The sequence below is a fragment of the Neodothiora populina genome (assembly GCF_041146345.1).
Source record: "Neodothiora populina strain CPC 39397 chromosome Unknown canker_contig_12, whole genome shotgun sequence".
In the NCBI taxonomy this organism is placed as follows: Eukaryota; Fungi; Ascomycota; class Dothideomycetes; order Dothideales; family Dothioraceae; genus Neodothiora; species Neodothiora populina.
This window is the reverse complement of record NW_027191404.1, coordinates 1,094,420-1,113,318: the sequence shown is the minus strand read 5'-3', so window position 1 is coordinate 1,113,318 and position 18,899 is coordinate 1,094,420. Positions and strand designations below refer to the sequence as shown.

The 18,899-nt window shown below is 51.1% G+C and overlaps 8 protein-coding genes across 10 annotated transcripts; 5 read left to right on the top strand and 3 right to left on the bottom strand.

The window, feature by feature from the left end:
* Positions 1-1,601: 1,601 nt before the first annotated feature.
* On the top strand, positions 1,602-2,581 carry AAFC00_001075 (uncharacterized protein; the record flags this gene model as incomplete). Its single annotated transcript, XM_069340216.1, has 4 exons — positions 1,602-1,812; positions 2,032-2,134; positions 2,278-2,489; positions 2,547-2,581. The coding sequence occupies 4 exons, from the start codon at positions 1,602-1,604 to the stop codon at positions 2,579-2,581; spliced, it is 561 nt and encodes a 186-aa protein (XP_069203689.1).
* Positions 2,582-3,323: 742 nt separating this feature from the next.
* Positions 3,324-5,305, bottom strand: AAFC00_001074 (uncharacterized protein; the record flags this gene model as incomplete). Of its 2 annotated transcripts, XM_069340214.1 has the most annotated exons (3): positions 3,324-3,496; positions 3,557-4,599; positions 4,665-5,305. In XM_069340214.1, the coding sequence occupies 3 exons, from the start codon at positions 5,303-5,305 to the stop codon at positions 3,324-3,326; spliced, it is 1,857 nt and encodes a 618-aa protein (XP_069203687.1). The 2 variants fall into 2 exon arrangements, with proteins under 2 accessions (XP_069203687.1, XP_069203688.1); XM_069340215.1 differs by having other exon boundaries at positions 3,324-4,599.
* Positions 5,306-6,988: 1,683 nt separating this feature from the next.
* Positions 6,989-8,184, top strand: AAFC00_001073 (uncharacterized protein; the record flags this gene model as incomplete). Its single annotated transcript, XM_069340213.1, has 4 exons — positions 6,989-7,003; positions 7,058-7,838; positions 7,897-8,100; positions 8,159-8,184. The coding sequence occupies 4 exons, from the start codon at positions 6,989-6,991 to the stop codon at positions 8,182-8,184; spliced, it is 1,026 nt and encodes a 341-aa protein (XP_069203686.1).
* A 332-nt stretch (positions 8,185-8,516) lies between these two features.
* Positions 8,517-8,886, bottom strand: AAFC00_001072 (uncharacterized protein; the record flags this gene model as incomplete). Its single annotated transcript, XM_069340212.1, has 3 exons — positions 8,517-8,604; positions 8,670-8,781; positions 8,832-8,886. 3 exons carry the CDS (start codon positions 8,884-8,886, stop codon positions 8,517-8,519), a joined length of 255 nt encoding a protein of 84 aa, XP_069203685.1.
* A 1,796-nt stretch (positions 8,887-10,682) lies between these two features.
* On the top strand, positions 10,683-11,657 carry AAFC00_001071 (uncharacterized protein; the record flags this gene model as incomplete). Its single annotated transcript, XM_069340211.1, has 3 exons — positions 10,683-10,708; positions 10,775-10,905; positions 11,044-11,657. The coding sequence occupies 3 exons, from the start codon at positions 10,683-10,685 to the stop codon at positions 11,655-11,657; spliced, it is 771 nt and encodes a 256-aa protein (XP_069203684.1).
* An 817-nt stretch (positions 11,658-12,474) lies between these two features.
* AAFC00_001070 (uncharacterized protein) lies at positions 12,475-13,751 on the top strand (the record flags this gene model as incomplete). The annotated part of the gene is made up of 2 exons (XM_069340210.1): positions 12,475-12,929; positions 12,986-13,751. 2 exons carry the CDS (start codon positions 12,475-12,477, stop codon positions 13,749-13,751), a joined length of 1,221 nt encoding a protein of 406 aa, XP_069203683.1.
* A 330-nt stretch (positions 13,752-14,081) lies between these two features.
* Positions 14,082-15,974, bottom strand: AAFC00_001069 (uncharacterized protein; the record flags this gene model as incomplete). Its single annotated transcript, XM_069340209.1, has 1 exon — positions 14,082-15,974. The coding sequence occupies one exon, from the start codon at positions 15,972-15,974 to the stop codon at positions 14,082-14,084; it is 1,893 nt and encodes a 630-aa protein (XP_069203682.1).
* A 595-nt stretch (positions 15,975-16,569) lies between these two features.
* On the top strand, positions 16,570-18,436 carry AAFC00_001068 (uncharacterized protein; the record flags this gene model as incomplete). Of its 2 annotated transcripts, none has more annotated exons than XM_069340206.1 (3): positions 16,570-16,661; positions 16,722-16,968; positions 17,024-18,436. In XM_069340206.1, 3 exons carry the CDS (start codon positions 16,570-16,572, stop codon positions 18,434-18,436), a joined length of 1,752 nt encoding a protein of 583 aa, XP_069203681.1. The 2 variants fall into 2 exon arrangements, with proteins under 2 accessions (XP_069203681.1, XP_069203680.1); XM_069340207.1 differs by having other exon boundaries at positions 16,719-16,968.
* Positions 18,437-18,899: the final 463 nt, after the last annotated feature.

Below are 18,899 nucleotides of genomic sequence, written 5' to 3'. Positions count from 1 at the left end.
AGGATGGACTCGAGGATATCGCGCGCACAGTGGACTAATGCTGATGGAAGAAATGGCCAGAGGTGTTCGAATACTATGTCATAGCCGCAATCACGCAGCGCTGGACAGAGACTTGTGGACTCGAAGCGTGTCGGATGGAGAGAAATAGACAATGGATAAGCCTGTTCCGACAGAGGCGATCGGAGGCGAACGCGGGCTATTCAGCAGGATGACGCCGTCCGAATCATCAGTCGTGGTATACGAAGTCGGAGGGGAATTATACAGCGAGCCGGCAGAATTGTCACGTTTGAACAGGGTTATAGGAAGGAAAGGAAATGGGAAGCGAAGATAGGGCCTGGCGCGCAGGTGTTGGAGACCGAGGAAGCGTTAAACTTAGTTTACCCTGGGGGAATCAATTAGGGTGGGTGAACATGGAAAAAGGAAAGAGGCGTCAGAGCTTGGCTCGATTGACTGGCGAGCCAATGTGCCGATGGCGTAGCAGGCGGATCGACATTCAGCATTGCCTAAGGTACTGTAAGGTGCTTGCTGGGCTGATGACCTAATAAAGCTGTGTATAAATGCATTGGTGGAGTGGCCTGCCCCTCGCAATCGTCGCTTTGCTCATGCTCGTATAGCTTTCTCACAAAAGCGTTCGCGAAATGCAAATCTTGTTGGAGCCAAGCAAGATGTTTACATCTCGACGGTTCGAGTCGTCAGGTATGGTATTCTGTACATGCCCCTGCCCGTTCGTAGGGGTGTGAGATAACCAAGCAGCAGATAGACCCTCGTAGCGTTACCCCGAGCCGTCACTGACTAGGTAAGGTACTGTAAGTGCTGTACACACAGACCTGTAGGAGATGCGAGGCAGGGTGATGATACCGCACGTAATCCACGCCTTGTGCCTCATTGCAGCGCAGAGAAGTTTTGGCACCCATTAAGCTCGCCCTAGCGGGTACCTAGGATAATAGCGCCGTGTTGTCGGGTTTGTGGCTGCCGGTACCCGCATCTCTTCTCGAGGCTTTTCCACATATAGAAGCTTGGGGCCAAAGTGTGGGATGACTGATTCGCATGATTGATCGATATGAAATAATGGATATAACGGTTCTTTAAAAGATGACTCTGATCCATGTCATGATCAGGAGAGAGGGTAGATAGCATGGCTTTCACCAGCAGTGCAACATGAATAGGTGATCTCTGGGCGCTCCAGTCCGCACCGCTTAAAAAATCCAGTCCTAGCTAGGTACCAGCACCATTTTCGAATTCCAAAGTAAGGTACTGTCCTATGTATGGTAGGTATCTCGGTATCTTCTTGACGTTGTCCTGCATGCAGGAGTGTGACACCTTACAGCATCCACGGCTAAGTCACCTTACCTTAGTCGAGGAAGTTCAAGAGCCACGTCCGCAAATGCCAAGACCACCTAAGGTTTCGGGCTTGCCTTTCACGACAAATGATTTACAGCACTAGAGGTGTAGAAGCAGGAGCTAAGGGCAAGCGCACAGGTGCTCAAAGTAGGACACCAGCCGGATAGATTAGATACCAACCTACAATATTCTTGAGGAGCGCAACGCAACGTCTTGAGATCCATACAGAACCCTGAGAACTTATAGAAAACATAGTAAAGATGTTTGCTGCTCGTCGAACCTTTACCTCAGCCCTTCCAGCCCTGCGTGGCCAACCTCTGCGTTCGTTCCATGCATCTGCTCCCGCATTTGTCAAGGTCGGCGATGCTATACCAGATGTCGAGCTAATGGAGAACTCGCCTGGCAACAAGGTGTCTGTTGCAAAGGAGCTCAAGGGCAAGGCATTGATCATTGGTGTCCCTGCAGCTTTCAGTAAGATAATTACCCATTTCTTTTCATGCGTGAACCACTATCTCTTTGCATCGTTTTTGGGCCTTTCCAACAGGGCACGTAAGGCCTTGGCACTTTCGTTGAAATGTCTATGCTGCGGTTGCACATGCGACATGCTCCGAAGTTCTGACAGCTGTTTGAGGGCTACATAATCGTGGTATACTACTCGTGTGCAACTTCAACTAATGCTGGGTGTCACAGGTCCGGCGTGTTCGGAAACCCACATACCCGGTTATATCAACTTCAAGGGTCTGAAAGAGCAGGCCGGAGATGTCTTTGTTGTTTCCGTCAATGATCCCTTTGTGTAAGTCACTTATCTCACTTTCTTCTCAGCTGGCATTCCTCTGTCCTATGCAACTTGTCGATAGACATGTGGACCCATATATCAGTCTCATAATCCCACTGAAGATACTTGCTCATTCGATTCTGACATGTGCTCAACAACAGTATGAAAGCATGGGGTCAGAGTCTTGATCCTTCATCCGCATCGGGTATCCGCTTCCTCGCAGACCCCAAGGCAGAGTTCACCAACGCTCTGGATCTCGCCTTTGATGGCACTGCCATCTTCGGCCAGCCCCGTAGCAAGCGCTACGCACTCGTTGTCGAGGACGGCAAGGTCAAGGAGGCTCACGTCGAGCCTGACAACACGGGCATGAGTGGTAAGTCTTGTTGTTTCTACAATATCTCCGATTGTGTCAATTGCTAAACGAGCGCAGTGTCTCTCGTCGACAAGGTGCTTGGCGGTAAATAGGTAAGCTGAGAGGTATCAAGAGGTAGCTCAGCCCAGCGATGCAATTAGCAGCTGGAAAGAGCTTCGGGAAGGGACAATACACGTATCGCGCTGGATTGCCAGTGGATACGCCCTGAGCCACGTATGTAGAATCAGAAACATGAATGTAAGAGGAAATCGAACATGATGTCAAATTATAGAGCACCAATAGAGCATCTGCGAAGAGGGCGTATCCGCAACATGGCATATTTACCTTATCAGGGCCGATTGTGACAAGCTCGGGCACTGCTCCCAAGATGTGCCTGCTTGGTAAAGTGTTCAAATGCGAGAGCACATGCAGACGTGTCCATGACCAAGGCACGAAAAAGATCGAAGCAGGTTTCAAAATATCAGATTTTCGCGTGACAAGGCACGCAGTGGGATATCATAAGTTAACGCGACCAAAAAAAAGCAAGCAAAGAAATCAAAACTACATCCGAGAAGTAGGAAATGTAAGTGAGCAGAACACGAGAGGCCGAGTCCACCCGGCACCCTGTCTTGCGTCGTGCTTGCACGCACGCAATGCACATACAACATGCATATGTACTCATAAAGCCTGGAGCCGCCGCAAGCGCGATGCTTTACATCAGGGGGTCATGTCGTTCGTCGTCGGGATCCCGCACCGAGATATCTTCTTTCGTCCTTGTCCCATGTATCGACCCACGACTGAAAAGCGTGTTTGATACTACCCGTTCCCTTGGTCGTATACGGAAGATATTGTTCATTACCTGCTCACGCCAAAGGCAGGTTTCCGTGACACATTGACCGGTGGAGGCGGACCATCCATGTCAGGGTAGGGCAGACTCTGTCTCAACGGACTCATCTCCCACCTGCGCATGCTGTCGTCGCCTCCGTCCTCGGGATACGGCAGAGGGGTCTTAGGCGGCAGAGGTGGTGCTACGTTGGCGGGTTGACTACTCGCTGGCGGGCTGGCTCTGCTGTGCGATGACATGGGACGATAGTCGCTGCTCGAGCTGGGGCGGTGGTCGCCAGATGAGCGTGAATGTATCGATGTGTTGGACGCTCGTGGCTCTCGTGGCTCTCGTGGCATCTCTGTCGACATCCGCTGTGAGTAATATGTCTGAGGGGAATGTGCAGAGGCCGGTGAGAGAGGTTGAGGCCAGTCCTCGGATGACGTGACGGTGTATTTCATGTCTGCTACACTGCTCTGGTGCTGGACATTCAGGGGCCGAGGCTGCATGGGCATGACATCCTCGGCAGGCAGCTCGATTATCGTCGGGTCCAATGGCGGAGGCACGGCGGGGAGAGGTGCGTCGTATCGGCTTGGCTGCAGTGTGTTCGGGCTGGCTTGTAGCGATGATTGTGTCGATGTCGAGAGGTGTCGTTCGTGACGGCGCTTTGCGAAGTGGATCTTGGCCATCTTTGCTGACGCATCGAGGTTCATGGCTTGGACGTCTTGCTTGGCCAGATACATGCGCGTTGACGTGGAGATGTCCGAGAGACGTGCCCATTCATTCATTCCGAACTCGCCGACTCCGACTTCCACATTGAAGCGGTAGTAGTTCTTTGAATCCACATTGCGATCGTTGAGATGTTTGTGCTTCATGTAGGTGTGTGTTTCTTCGCATCCCTCGATCTTGCTCATCAACTTTCGCTTGGCCTCGGCGAAATCACCCATACTGTGCCCAACAAAGTCCTCCCACCAAAGATGCTTTTGTGAATTGGTGCCCCCCGGTCGCTTTCCAGTGCCGATGCTGACGAACACACCAACCTCTCTTCCCGGCCATTCGTTGATGACTGCTTCATCCAGAATTTGCGGGCTGGGGTTGTAGTTCCCAGCGCCTTCGTCAAGGAAGACGGACTGTCCGATCTGGATGGGCTTGAAGGCAAGGGCAGTAGCTGCTGTGGCTCGTCCTGCTTGCCAGATGGCGCACTCGAATTCAGGAGCGGGTTCTTTACGGGAGTCGTAGGATCGCAGGAGAGCGGCAGGGGCGTTTGATCCGCGAGTGGACGTGCCCTTGTAGACGGCCGTCACCGCGCTGGCTCACAGTCAGCCTCTGCAGACTTTGTTCCGGCTGGACAGGTAATCATGGGCTATACTCACGTCTTGGTACGGTTCTCCCGAGTGTCATATAATTTGGCGTTCGGGTTACCCCATCTGGCTGTGCCTATGGAGGAGCGCGGGTTGACGGGACTGAGGCCGATGTTGCTGTAGTTGCTGGCAGTGCTCGTGTGACGCGCCACGACCATGGCAGTCGAAGGCTTCCCTACTCCCGGGGTCATGGGTGTTGCGTTGGCCAAGACATCGTTGCCCTCATCCTCGTAGACTGTATGCTCACGGACACAATCACGGATGGCGTCTTCCAGCTTGCTCGCCTTGAACAGAGTGCTTCGATAAGGGATGCCGGCGAAGGTCTTGTCCGTCTCGAATACACGCCTCGTCATACGCACGTAGACGTCTTTGCATGTTTCGATGTCCAAACGCAGTCTTCCGAGCATGATAGCTATGAGGCCACCGGTACCAGTGCCGGCAATGAGGTCAAAGTGATCGGCGGGTTTGGGGATTTCATGTCGTTTCGGAGCGCGACCTTCTATCTCGACAAATGTACGATGCATCAGCTCTTGCAAGATGATAAGCATGCTGTATCCGCGGACACCTCCGCCATCGAGACTGAGGATGCGGAGAGGGGGGCCTTTGGTAGTGTCCTTTCTGCGAAGGCCTCCTCCGTTGGTTGTCGAGTCCATGGTTGAATATGAGGTGGGGCTGTGATGGGTGTCGAGGTTGCGCGCAAGTTGCGCGGTAAAGTGGAATGCTACCAAACCAGGCAGCGCTCTTTCCCTCTCTGTTTCTGACTTGTTGCGAATCCGATGGCGCTCGGCAGGTACGGCACGGAAGTAAAACCAGCAAGAAGTTAGGTGCCTTCGTTTAGATCCTTCGACCGTCGACGGGTCTGCTTGGCGCTATGTCTTGTTGTTGCTGCGGAGGCGCGAGCCACGGCAGATGTGCAGTGTTTATGCGACGAGGATTCGAGTGTTTTCGCCGCCTGACGATGATGCAGACTTGAGCTAAGGAAAGGTAAGGTACCTTACGGTACTTGTAGATGCGAGTGGGGTCAGGCACCTAAAAATACATGCAGGTAAAAGTGCTGTACCTTGGCTCTGAGAACGTTCAGGCCGACTTCTTGGTGATCACAGGGTCAAGTAAGGTAATAAGCTCGTAGGTAAGGTAAGGCAAGGTAGGTAGATTTGGGAGAGAATTTGGCCTTTCCTTGTCGATAAATAAGTTGGAAAAAGGAACAAGTTTGCGCGCTGTCGCTGCTCCTCTTCGCGACAAGCGAGTATCGCAAAACCTGTAAGTCTTCCGCTTCGCCATGGCGCATGTCGTCCGTAATGCCCATCCGAAACATTTGGTAGTCTTCAGTCATCACAACCACCCACTGTGACCCACGGCAAAAATGCATGTTATCGCACCTGATTGGCGCGCAGGGCCACATGCAATGACGGTGTGGCCAAAGCTCAGCCCACTTTCTGTCCGTCTGAGTGGCAGTGCAATATAATAGTCTCCGTATTCCACTGTACTCCTGTCACTCTCCCGCACACCGGCCAAAAACAAATACGGAGTACACAGACTTGCCATCATCTGAGAGTCTGGACAGGTACGATCTTTGCGGCTCAGGAACAAGTCTCATCGCCTCCATGACCGAGCCACACAGTAAACAAGAAGTCGCTGCAGACGACCTTGACAGCAGCCATTGTGCGTGCGAAGCTCAATTGCACTGACATGCCAAGCAGCTATACCTGAACTTCCTTCTCCCGAGGGCAACCCGTACGGGCCGCGAGCAGCCTGGACTTTTTGTCGTACTTACGCCTTGTTGTAGAGTAGGTATCGACACTGACTGCACTGCCGGTTACGGGGCGGATAGCTTCCGCCTCGTTCGTCTTGTTTGATCTTGCTCGAGTCGGATACTGGACGAGGTATCTAGGTATAAAGCCCAAGTGCTGGAACTACAGATGGAACCACTTGTGCATTTGACAACGGTGAGCTATTATGGGAGAGAAGACTCTAGGAAGTCTGTAAGACCTTTGTGCTTCTACAGCACAGTAAGGTAAGATCTTACTTGCAGGCAGCGGTCGATATAAATCGTTCGAGTCACCCGCTCGGCCTTGGTTTCCATTTCGAGGCACGCCTTCCCCGCAACGCCAACGCGAGGGAACGGCGAACCAGACACCAAGATAGGTCAATCAATGCGCTTTACGTCTTTATCTACAAGACTGCTTGACAATTCCGGTATTTTGTGTTCAAGTATCTCTGTACTCTGTAGGCGGCAATATCAGGTCTGCTTCTTTCCTCTATTTCCATACATTCACACCACCACCTTGCCCCATAGTCAGCCATACATATAATTACAACCACCTATCCACCATACGATGAAGGTCACCAGAGTATGCATGCCAAATGTCCTTGCTAGTACGGTTCATGTCTAAAGCATTATCTAGATCTTCATCTATCCCATCAAGTCCCTTCGTGCTTATGAGCCAGCTTCAGCCGAATTAACCAAACATGGATTTCCGCATGACCGCATCTTCATGATCCTACATCGTCAACCTGATGGCTCCCTAAAGAACATGCACGTAGCACACTACCCAGACCTGGTACTGTTCTTCCCAACTATCGACTACGATTCGTCTACCATCACTGTCACGTATCGACCGCCTATGAACACCAATGCCTCTGAGAAGAGCATGAATATACCACTACAACCAGATGTCACCAGTCTCCAGCAAATCGATGTGGAGATGCACAAGAGTCCAACCAAGGCATTTGATATGGGCGCAAAGTACAATGACTGGTTGTCAAGATGTTTGGGCTACGATGTTGTGCTGGCATACTTGGGTCCCAATCTTCGTCCAATCTTGATGTCAACACCCAATAACCCCGGAGGTCAGAAGGTTGGTAACAGCAGCTCTGGGTGGCTGTCTTCGATTACCTCGAAGCTTCCTACCTCTATTTCAGGTCTAGTGGGCGCTACAGAAGAAAAGATCACTTTCGCCGACTGCGCGCCGTATTTGATTGTCAGCGAGAAAAGCATGGACGACGTCAGCAATCGTCTTCCACAGGGCGAGGAAATGGACATCACCAAGTTTCGGCCTAACATCATCGTCTCAGGGGCTGAGAAGCCTTGGGAGGAAGACATGTGGGCGGAGATGCAAATAGGAGAGTCCAAAGCCAAGATTCATTGCAAGCACAATTGCGCACGATGCCAAAGCATCAACATTGGTACTTGACACATGCTGCAACAATGTCGATGTGTGACCATGACTGACAAACACTGCAGACTACGCGACCGGAAAGCCCGGAACAGGCGAATCAGGAAAAATATTGAAGATGCTGCAAAAGGATCGTAGAATCGACAAGGGCATGAAGTATAGCCCTGTATTTGGCCGTTATTCTTTTGCTGATGCCACAAGCGAGGGTGTCAAGGTTGCTGTTGGAGATGAGGTAGTCATCACGAAGCGCAATAATGAGCAAACGGTGTTTGGTATGTTACCCACGTTGAGTCTGAATTGATTCACCTTGCACCCACTGACAAATATCAGATTGGACTGGTATGGCCACGACTTGAGTGAGAAAGCTCACGATGCTCGAGAACTAGAGCAATCTCGTCCTACAAAACCCGATCAATGCTATTAAAACTTGTGCATAAAGGTTCGATCCATTGTGCGCAGCGTGCTGAATTATGCACATCTTCGCTGGTCCGAAATTGTTTTAACATCACTACATTCACATAGCAATGGAATAGAGAATACTGATGAGGAATAATGAAATTCATTGAATAATAAAAATAATTCGAGGTATAGAATACATAATAAATGTTACAAAATCTTGGCAACATTGAATTATTCATGAAGTCATTTCGATATGACATCTCGAGTCGATTAGGGATAAGCGACCAGTTTACTGGTTGTCGAGACGCTCCTGAGCGGACTGCTTGGCCTCGTCGCTGACATTGGGGTTCTTGAGGGTAGCCTTGAGACCACCAGCACTTTGAATTGTCAGTATTCTTCCCTTCACATTGAAAGTATCAGAAAAAGTAAAATGACAACTTACACGTTGTTGGGGTTCTTGCCCTCGTCGCTGTTGCTGCTGGTTTGGATGTCACCACCGTCGTACTCCTGGTCAAGGACCTGTCTAGAGTGCTCCTTGGACTCCTCAGAGGTGTCTAGAAACAGTCAGTGGAAGATTTTTGAGATGCGTAAAAGTGCCACATACTGGGGTTATTGATGTTGGCCTTGTGGCCTCCGACGACGTTTCCAGTGTTGGACATATTTATGGTGGTTTGGAGAGATGTTGGTGTAGTTGAAAAGGTGTTATGTGGTCGCAAAGGCTGATTGAGTTGCTTGTTGTTGATGAGTTAGAACAGAGAAAGTGGTTAGGGACTTGGTTTATATATCACAGACAGCCTAGTCTATACCTTGACGGACTTCACAACACATTCACATCACCGCTCAAGCACAGGCATGCATTGTGATGCTTGCAAAGACTGCTTTGGACACTTCATGACGTTCGAAGGCCTTGCCGTTTGTCCCTCGATCGTATATCGAGTAGGTGAAACATCGAGACACGAATCACAGTACTATAGCCGACGATGCAGATCCATCTTTCACGATCGATCAACACCCGGAGAGGAGACTTATTTCCCTAGTAAATACAGCAGAGCCTCCCTGCATTGGGCTAGAGATTTACCTCATAACCAGGGCTCAGATCCATCAAGCGTGCGATACTAGATCGGATCTCCCCGATCTGTCCCTCGACCTGAACTATCAATAGTGGCCAACAGGCAGGAGAGTCTCAGTGCTTCTGCGGCTCTAGGGAGTAGTCAATCTACTAGAGTTGACACCATGACGAGATCGATCTGGGGAGATCGTTACGGAGACCAAATTAAGGTAATGAGATCTTACCTAGATCGTGGGGTTCATCTAGATACAGTACAACGTGCGAGCGACTCAGGTACAAGCGTCCAAGTGCGGCGACACACAACAGGCAAAAGTCTAAAGATGTTTGAGGAGTCGAATGATGGAATGAGATGGGGACGGCTCGTAGTCCTGTCAACAGATTTCCCGAAAGAGTTATGTTACGTGCTAGACTCGCGCTTGTGACGCGTGCACGTGAGGCAAACGCCTCGGACATCACGACATCTTGTCTTGCTCTTTCGCGCAATTGCGATGTCGATCGTGATCTTCCTTACGTTAAGGTGGCATCATAACTCGCCATTCTTACACCATCAACAGGAGAGTTGAGGGATAGAGGAGCTCATAGCCGTGCTTGATGTTTCAAATGATGGCTCCAACGATCAGTTTCCGCACGTGCTTTCTTTCGGATGTACTGTACATCACCTCGTGTCCTTCGTTGCGAACTAAGGTACTGCGAATGCCGTACCTACAGTAGGTTACCCTAATAGGAGTACGAAATCGTAGCCCTTCTCGTCGTTGTACATATATCTAACGATCGAATATGCCGTACACATTGTGTGGGCATTCCGTTAAGCGGTTCGCCGCTCGAGTCATCTACCGCTTGTAACGCAGTTTGAATTACTACTGAGCAAGAATAACGATTTACTCGCGCATTTGTACGGCCTCGCATGCGAATCTGATCGCTTCGTATTTGCATGGCAGAGCGCAATTCTCGAAGCATTCAAGGTTGTAGATACTGAAGATTGCAAGAGCAACTGATGAGGTACTTGCCTGATCTGCCTCGGCATCTATAGGCAGGTAGGATGTGTTGGTGCATTTACTATTCCCTTTGCCCTGCTTTCTACATTCCTCTAGATCTGGTTCATGTTTTGCCCGCGTTCTAGAGGACCACTTTGACTTACAGAATTAATATGTTTCGAGGTGGAGCTAGGATGTTCGCAGCGTAGATGCAGTATATTCGACCAGCAGGAACCTCATTATTGCCGTGTTGTCCCCTCCATTGTATTGGCTTATGACGTCGACATTATGTCAACACTATGATACTAAACTCCATCTCATAAGGTACCCTAGTCTGTCATGAAACTTCTCTACTTTGATCATTAGGCATTTATACGAATGTAACAGACTTGAATTTTGTTCTGTTGACACTATGGCTTTAAATACGAACATCGATCTGTGCGTAAGAATATTTGTAACCATTACTGTTAAATGCTCGCTCCCTCACTAAGCTTCGGTATATAGTTATACTGCGGGTACACCCAACGGCCATAAAATCAATATCCTCTGTGAGGAATTGGGCTTGAAGTATAACGTGCACAAAATCGACATTGCGAAGAACGTGCAGAAGGAGGAGTGGTTTCTCAAGATCAATCGTAAGTAGATGAGGCTCATGTGTACAATATCAGCGTTTTAAAAATCACGCCTCTACATCCTTTTATAAAGAAGGACCATCTAAGAGATGATTGTCGTACCGTGTGAGCCGTGACTGAGTTGACATAACCATATCGTAGCCAATGGCCGCATACCAGCGATAGTAGACAAAACCTCTGGAAAGGACAAACGTATTTTCGAAGGCGGCGCTATCCTTCTATACCTCTGCGAGCGCTACGACAAATCCCACAACTTCAGCTTCGCCTATGATACGGACGAATACTGGGAGTGTGTAGAATGGATCACCTGGATGCAGAGCGGTATTGGACCTATGCAAGGTCAAGCGAACCATTTCTTCCGCTACGCTCCTACCAAGATCGAGTACGCTATCAATCGATACCAGACCGAGACGAAGCGTCTCTATCAGGTGTTGAATGACAGACTTGCTGAACAAGAGAAAAAATCTCAAGGTCTGTGGATTGTTGGTGGCAAGTATAGTATCGCTGATCTGGCCTGCTTTTCTTGGGTCAATTGGGCAGAGTGGGCCGGGGTCACTCTTGATCCTTTCCCAGAGGTCAAGAAGTGGTTAGCCGCTATCAATGCAAGAGAGGCGACGACCAAGGGATGTAACATTCCTGAGAAGTTTGAGATGAAAGCAGCGATGAAGTCAAAGGAGGCTGAGCAGGAGTACGAGAAACACCACTCCAATTGGGTCATGAAGGGCCAAGAGGATGATCAGAAGAAGCATCAGTGAGATGTGATGAAGTGAGCTGTGAATTCCCACTCACCGCTCCATATGAGCCTGTCTTTCCAGAGCATAAGACGGTGTTACCTTACTGTTCTTAGCTTATCATTGCTGCCGCAATTGCTTCATCTTTTAGATACTGCAATCTTCGTGCTTGAGCAGTATCACGGCACCACTGAATTTCATGTACTGCAGACTTGACAAGTTATAGACCACGATAGTCTACAGACTTTATGACGAGAGAGGGAGATAAAAAAGGAGGGAAAGTGAGGTGAGATAGTTACTTCGTGATCAGGAGAGAAACCGTGTACACTACCTGGAAGTCCGATCCATTGTACTCTCGCTTGATATACTGCAGAACCCATGCAATCGCCTCTCAATACAGAGTCTACTCTCTGCCTGCATGAGACATGGAATATACTACCTCCTGGCCTGTTACTCGAGCAGCACAGATAACATGCTGTGGTAGGATGTTCTGATTAAGTGACTACAGTAGACCATAACTCTTGGCATCTGCATTTTGTCTTGCCGACGCCGAACCTCGGCCTGTACCTTCCATTTATGGTATGTGCATCCACTTTTGCTGAGGACTTTAGCTGGGCATTATATGTATATCAAGTGGGGGTAGACGATAAGTCTTTGTCAGAGTAATGCATTTGCGTTTCATACAACTTGTAGTTATTTTACTGAGTTGTGCCATCTCTTTGATACTCCTCTGAGAGCATCTTCGCTACCACCGTCCTTGAATTTTGTCTGAGCAGTACCTTTTGTAACTTATTCGTATTATCAATCTAGTAACCAATATTATATCGAGATAGGAAAAAGAATGTCAGTCGTCATTCTGGGATCTGGTGTAATCGGTGTATCAACAGCATACTACCTATCAGAACTCATACTTGCGACGGATATCCATCTAGTGGACGCATCACCTCGCCTCTTCGCCTCAGCATCAGGATACGCAGCGGGCTTCTTAGCAGCAGACTGGTTCTCTCCTGCCTCTGCTGCCCTCGGCCAGCTGAGCTTCGACGAGCACAAGCGTCTAGCTGACAGACATGGCGGGCGTGAGAAGTGGAACTATCTGGCTGGGTCAGGCTATAACTATGTGCCACCTGACGTGATAGGCAACAAGCGAGGCGACGACTGGCTCAGAGACGGGACCAGTCGGGCTCAAGTCGCTAATGCCGAGTTTGAGAAGATCGCTGACAAAGATCTTCCTGGTTGGCTGAATCATCACCAAGGTACTGTTGAAATCATCGGCGAGGCTGGCTCGACCGCTGTAGTGTAAGTAGTTTCCAAAACTAGTGTATCGATGTGTATGTACTGAGACATCCACAAAGAGATCCGCTCAAGTTGTGCCAATTTCTCCTCTCGGAGTGTACGAACCGCGGAGTAAACGTACACTACCCCTACAGCGCCACGACCCTCGAAGCCAACGAGTCCGGCGAAATCACAGGTCTAGCGCTGCATTCATCAGCAAAAGGCAATCTGCACCTCCCATGCACGAAACTCGTGGTATCAGCCGGCAGCTGGTCGCCACGAGTCTTCGCAACACTATTCCCAGAGTCCCTTACCAAGATCCCCATTTCATCTCTGGCCGGCCACTCGGTCGTCGTGCGCTCACCCCGATGGACCAAAGAGCACGAAAGCCACGGCAGCCACGCAGTGTTCACCACGGACTCCGACGACGACCTTTCCCCCGAGATCTTCTCGCGGCCAGGCGAGGAGATATGGTGCGGTGGCCTCAATCATGCAGAGTTGCCTCTTCCGGAGCGGCCTACTGACTTTGCTCCTGACGACGCATCTATAGAGCGGCTGCTGGTCGCGTCGCGGAAACTCGTCGGCGTGCCTCCTGGTCAGTCGGACGATCTTATTATTCTACGAAAAGGGCTATGTTCGCGTCCGGCATCCGCAAAGGGAACGCCGTTTATTTCGAGGATCGAAGACGAGAAGCTTGGAGGCCCGAGGTTTCCCGAGGGTGGTGTGTTTTTGAGCTCTGGTCATGGGCCGTGGGGGATTAGTCTGAGTCTGGGTACTGGCAAAGTGACGGCGGAGCTGGTCGAGGGACGCAGGACGAGTGCTGATATAAGTCGGTTGGGATTGTGAGGAGCAATGAGCGCGGGGGCCTGGGCTTTTTGTTGCAATGGATATACATCGATGACTCGATATAAATCTTGAATATAATGACAAAGGAGGGGCTAAAGGAGGGACTCCACATTAAACGAAGATCCCCCCAATGGAAACATTACAATCACTCGGAACTACCCAGCCCTCATATAGACATGCAACGTAGTTTCCAAGTCGTGAGCAACAACAAAGTCTGAAAGTGTGAGGCATAGTTCTCTGCCTAAGTAATTCGCTTTCCTATTACCAAGAGCTCTCTTTCGTGATGGGACTCCTTTCAGACAACAACAAGCCATGCCCGTCCGTCTATCCTCAAGGCCTAATCTCCCACAATCGAATCTTACCAGCCTCATTAGCGACAGCAAGCGCATCACTGCCCGGCGCAAACGCCACACCAGTGATCTTGCCTAGAGGCGTATTGCTCGTCGGCCAGTTCTTGTACACGGTGCACGTAGGCAAGTGCACCAGTCTCAGGGCGTCCTTCTTCCACCTGCTCGCGACGACGAGTAATTGGCCGTCCGGGGCGAAAGCCAAGTGCGAGGTCGGCGTCGTGAGCTGGTCTAGTGTTCTCGTGGGCTTGGGGTGCGGAGGCACAGGGTCGTTGTCAGTTGACGAAGTGGTCTTGGGAGAAACAAGCCAGGCGCGACGGTCGTAGATATTCACGACGCCGCTCGAGCTGCCCACTGCGACCCAGCGGTCTTTCCCGATGGCCGAGCCCGTCTGGCCGTTGTCGCCGCCCAGCGCGATCGTCGTCGTGCCCACTGCTCCTTCGTCCTGCCAGCGCGCCACCGCGCGTTGCTCGCCGATGCTCCACTCTGTGACTTCGCCGTTCTTGCCGGCCACGGACATGCCCCTGCTGTCGCGCCACCAGGCGAAGTCGGCGACGCCGCCGCGGCTCTCGATGCGCACTTGGCTGTTCCACTGCAGGGTGTAGGCGTCGAGGATGTTGATTACGCCGCCGCCTTTTCGTGCGGAGCCCTGGAGAGCCATGTAGCGGCCGTCGGGCGACAGCTTGAAGTGCTCCATGCTGCGCTGTTCGTGCTGCTGGCCGTAGATGCGCGCGATCTTCTCGATTTTGCCTGTGTCGAGGTTCCAGACGTGGAAGTAGCGGCGACGAGCACCGAGGAAGATGCGGGAGTCCGAGGGGTGGAAGGCGGTCGTCGTCAGTGGGGTTCTGCGGATGTGGAGGGAGGTCAGCAGCGGGTTGGGTGAGGGCGCAGGAGGCGAGTTGACAATGTGATGGAGATAGAGGGTGCTGGAGGGTCCAGAGGAGAGAAGAAGAGGCAGAGAAGAGTGGAAGGACAGCGAAGTGATGGCTGAAGGTTGCACGCCGGGAATGTCCTTTGTGCGTTGGACATCCAAGACCTCGGGACGGAGCTTGCGTTTTCTACCATTTGTAGAAGTGTCACCCTGCCGGACAAGACTGCTGGTGTCTTGCAACAAACGAGACAGAGGGTCGACGGACAGCTCTCCATCCTCGTCCACATCCATATCGTCGTCATCCGAGGACACATGACCCTCTGAAGCCTCGCCGTCCTGAGTCATTCTTCTCTTCTTTCGAGCAGGTTTCTGCGTGGCATGTCTGGCCCAGTCCGGGGTGGGGTTGAGCATCTCGAAATGCTTGCGTAGTCGTCGCACGTAGTCCTTGCCGGAAATGACATCTTCAGCTTCAGTCCTCCTTAGTTTTCGTAGTCGCGGCACCGAGGCCAGAGAGACAACCATCCTCTCGTCGTCGCTGTCTTGCCAAGCCGCAGCGTGTCCTTCAGCGGCTGCCTCGACGTCTGACTCTTCGTCACCAGCCGCCACTGGCACAAGCGCCTGAGAGTCAGCTCCAGGGCCGACATCAGTAAAGAACAGATCCGAGTCGGCAATGCCCTCGAGTCCAGCGCCTGCTTCTTGATCTTCTTCAGCCACATCAGAATCCGCCTCTTGATCCGCATTCGCAAAGGCCCGCAGCCCGTCCCGGAAGCCCACGCTGTCTCCGAACACGGCCTTTTCCAGCTCTTCCTCTCCCTCGCTCTTCTCGTCGACGCTCATGTCATCGTCGTTCTGGAGAGCATAGTCGGTGGCTGCTTCAATGTCTGAGGCCTCACTGGCCGAGTCATCCTTGGTCTGAACGGCGATCGGTTTGGCCATGGAGTCGACTTTTGACTTTTCCGCCTGTCGCCTGGCAGCCCCTGGCTTGCTCTTCTTCGTTCGTGCCATTGCGTATAGTGTGTGGAAGAGGGTGTGTATCTTGAGTAGGAGGAGATAATCTTTCTTTCTGCGCCATTAAGACATTCGAGTTTGGCGCAGAAATTCCTTATCGATAGGACCTGCAGTCTTGGCAGCTCACACGAGTCAGACATGAACCTCACCATCTTCGTGAATGACTACAGTTCCATACTGGAGCCTAGGTACAGATTTCACGGCAAGTCCGAAAAGACGATGTGATCATTGCTCTCACAATGCTGTTGTTCCAATCCGCTCATGGTCAATGACCTACGCCATATAAGGAACCAGGATCAAAGGCCGAAGACATACTACAAGTGCAATGCTGCACAAGAACGATGATATTCAGTAAGGTAATCAGTATAGAGTCGGACGGACGCTCTCCGCCATCGGACCTCGGCCGGACATACTGTACACCGTCGTTCTTGGCGTGGTCTGATTGGTCTCCCATGACATCGTACGAGCGTTACGACTTGCCCATTATTTCACTTGTACGCGTACTGTTATTGGAAAGGAAACCCGCACGCTCGTCCTTGTGGCCCATTATCAGTAGTTGTATCTAGAATTCGGGCAACTAGGTGATGCAGCAATGCTGAAAGGTAGACATGGGCTGAGGAACGTTGCAAGACTGCCGCCATACGGGTCGGCCATATTGTGCAAACCAGTCACAACGCGTTTTAGGTGAGTCGAGGTCGGAAGGAACGCCTTCACGGATTCACTTTACTGACTTCTCACAAGCAGACATTACAGCTCTTCGACCGAACCGAAAGATGTCGCGATCCTCGGAAGTGGCATTACTGGATTAGCGACTGCGTATTATCTCTCGCAATCTTTGCCTGCCACCAAAATCACTGTTTACGAGGCTGGATCTCGAGTTGGTGGCTGGCTAGAATCTGTCAAGGTCCCCATTGACGATGGAGAAATCCTCTTCGAGAAGGGCCCGCGCACATTACGGCCTGCTGGCAATGGCATTCTTGCTGCACGAATGGTGAGATATCTACGAGTATTGAAAGCTGCAATTCACTAATGCGTCCGCTCCGCAGATTAGTGAGCTTGGCCTGCAGGACGAGACCATCTTCACTTTAAAGACCGCACCTGCTGCCACCAATCGCTACATCTATTATCCCGATCATCTCGTGCGTGTGCCTCAACCAGATCCCAGCAAGAGCCTATGGGAGAACGTCAACGTGATTGGTGATTCATTTGTCCACGAAGATGCTTTCCGCGGCTTGATGTCAAAGATCCTGTTCGAGCACTTCGTAAGGACGCGAGATAGCGATGTCGTTGACGAATCCGTGGGCCATTTCTTCAAAAGACGTCTCGGCAAGAACATGGTAGACCGCGTGCTCTCTGCCGTCATGCACGGTATCTATGCTGGTGATGTCTACAAACTCAGCATGAAAGCCCTTTTCTCAAACCTGTTCAGACTCGAGGGCGAGTCTGGAAGCTTGACCCTCGGCTTCTTGCAGAGCTTTGGCGATGGTCCGAAGATACCCATGCGCGAGGCTAATTTTTTGGAGCTCATGCAAAAGCCATTTCCTTTCGACAAACAGTTCAAGAAAAACCTGATGAAGTCCAGCGTTTTCACTTTCCGCAACGGCCTTCAGCAGCTTGTCGATGCGCTCAAAGAGGATCTTCGAGGAAGACACAATGTCACCTTCTTAACCAATACGCCCATCAAATCGATCGATAACGAAGGGGATGCCGTGAAGCTGTGGGTAGATGGTACGGGCGAGCCTGCAACTCATACCCATGTCATCTCTTCTCTGTCTCCAAAGCATCTGCGTCAAGTGCTCGACAAGCCGGGTGTCGGCAACTACGGCCTGCACAGCATCGGATACGCACCTACGGTCATGACCGTCAATCTCTACTTCCGCACCCCTAATTTGCACCCTCCAGGTTTTGGTTATCTGATACCCCTGGCCACTTCCATTGAACAGAATCCAGAGCGCGCGCTCGGTGTTGTCTTTGACGACGGCTATTCCGCCGCAACCGAAGACGATGGCCATATCGTTGGACCGATGCAGGATACTGTGTCAAACCGGGGAACCAAAGTGACTGTCATGCTTGGTGGGCATTATTGGGATGCCTGGAATGCCTACCCTTCAGAAGAAGAAGGTGTAGAAATGGCACTGTCGGTTGTACAGCGGCACCTCGGGATAACCGAGCCGCCAGCAGCAACGGGGGTCTCCCTGGCCAAAGACTGCATTCCTCAGTATACCGTCGGCTACGAGGACAAGTTGAAAAACGTGCATGCCGAACTCCTTGACCGGTTCTCTGGACGTCTCAGAGTTGCGGGAAATTGGTTTAGGGGTGTTGGAGTCAATGACTGCCTGAGGAGTGCATGGGAGGTTGTACGAGAACTGCGCGACGAGCGGAAAACCGGCCTCGAAGTAGCGGTTGAGGACAAGAATTGGGTCACAGTACAGCCAGTTCAAATGAAAAAGCGGGCGTGAACTATCATGTTCATGCCGTCTTCTTCACAATTTGTCTTGAAGTCGTTCTGTCTATATCTGACGTACATGACGGTGAGTGCCCAGTAAGGTACTTTATGTCTGGTATGACAAAAACCGTGCGTCGCCGCATGCGCGCGCTTCAAGCTTACTCAAGGTAAGAGTCACCCACGGTAGGTAGATTATTCGACCTTTCCTATTATTCTTATTCATTTGTTACTCAATCGATGCTACTGATGATTGGGCTGGGTTGGGTTGGGCTGGGATGGGTTGGGTCATCGGCGTTCGGCTACCGATCGTCCCAAGCATTCGGCATCCCGCAATTGCACGAGGTCATCCACCAGCACCCCACTTCACAGCAGGTGCTGTCCCAGCTTCACACTGCTAACAAACCAGACATTCTCTAACACATTCGCTCATCAAAGATCTGTACTGGAGCACTGGTGCGCTCATTCCTAGACTCTGG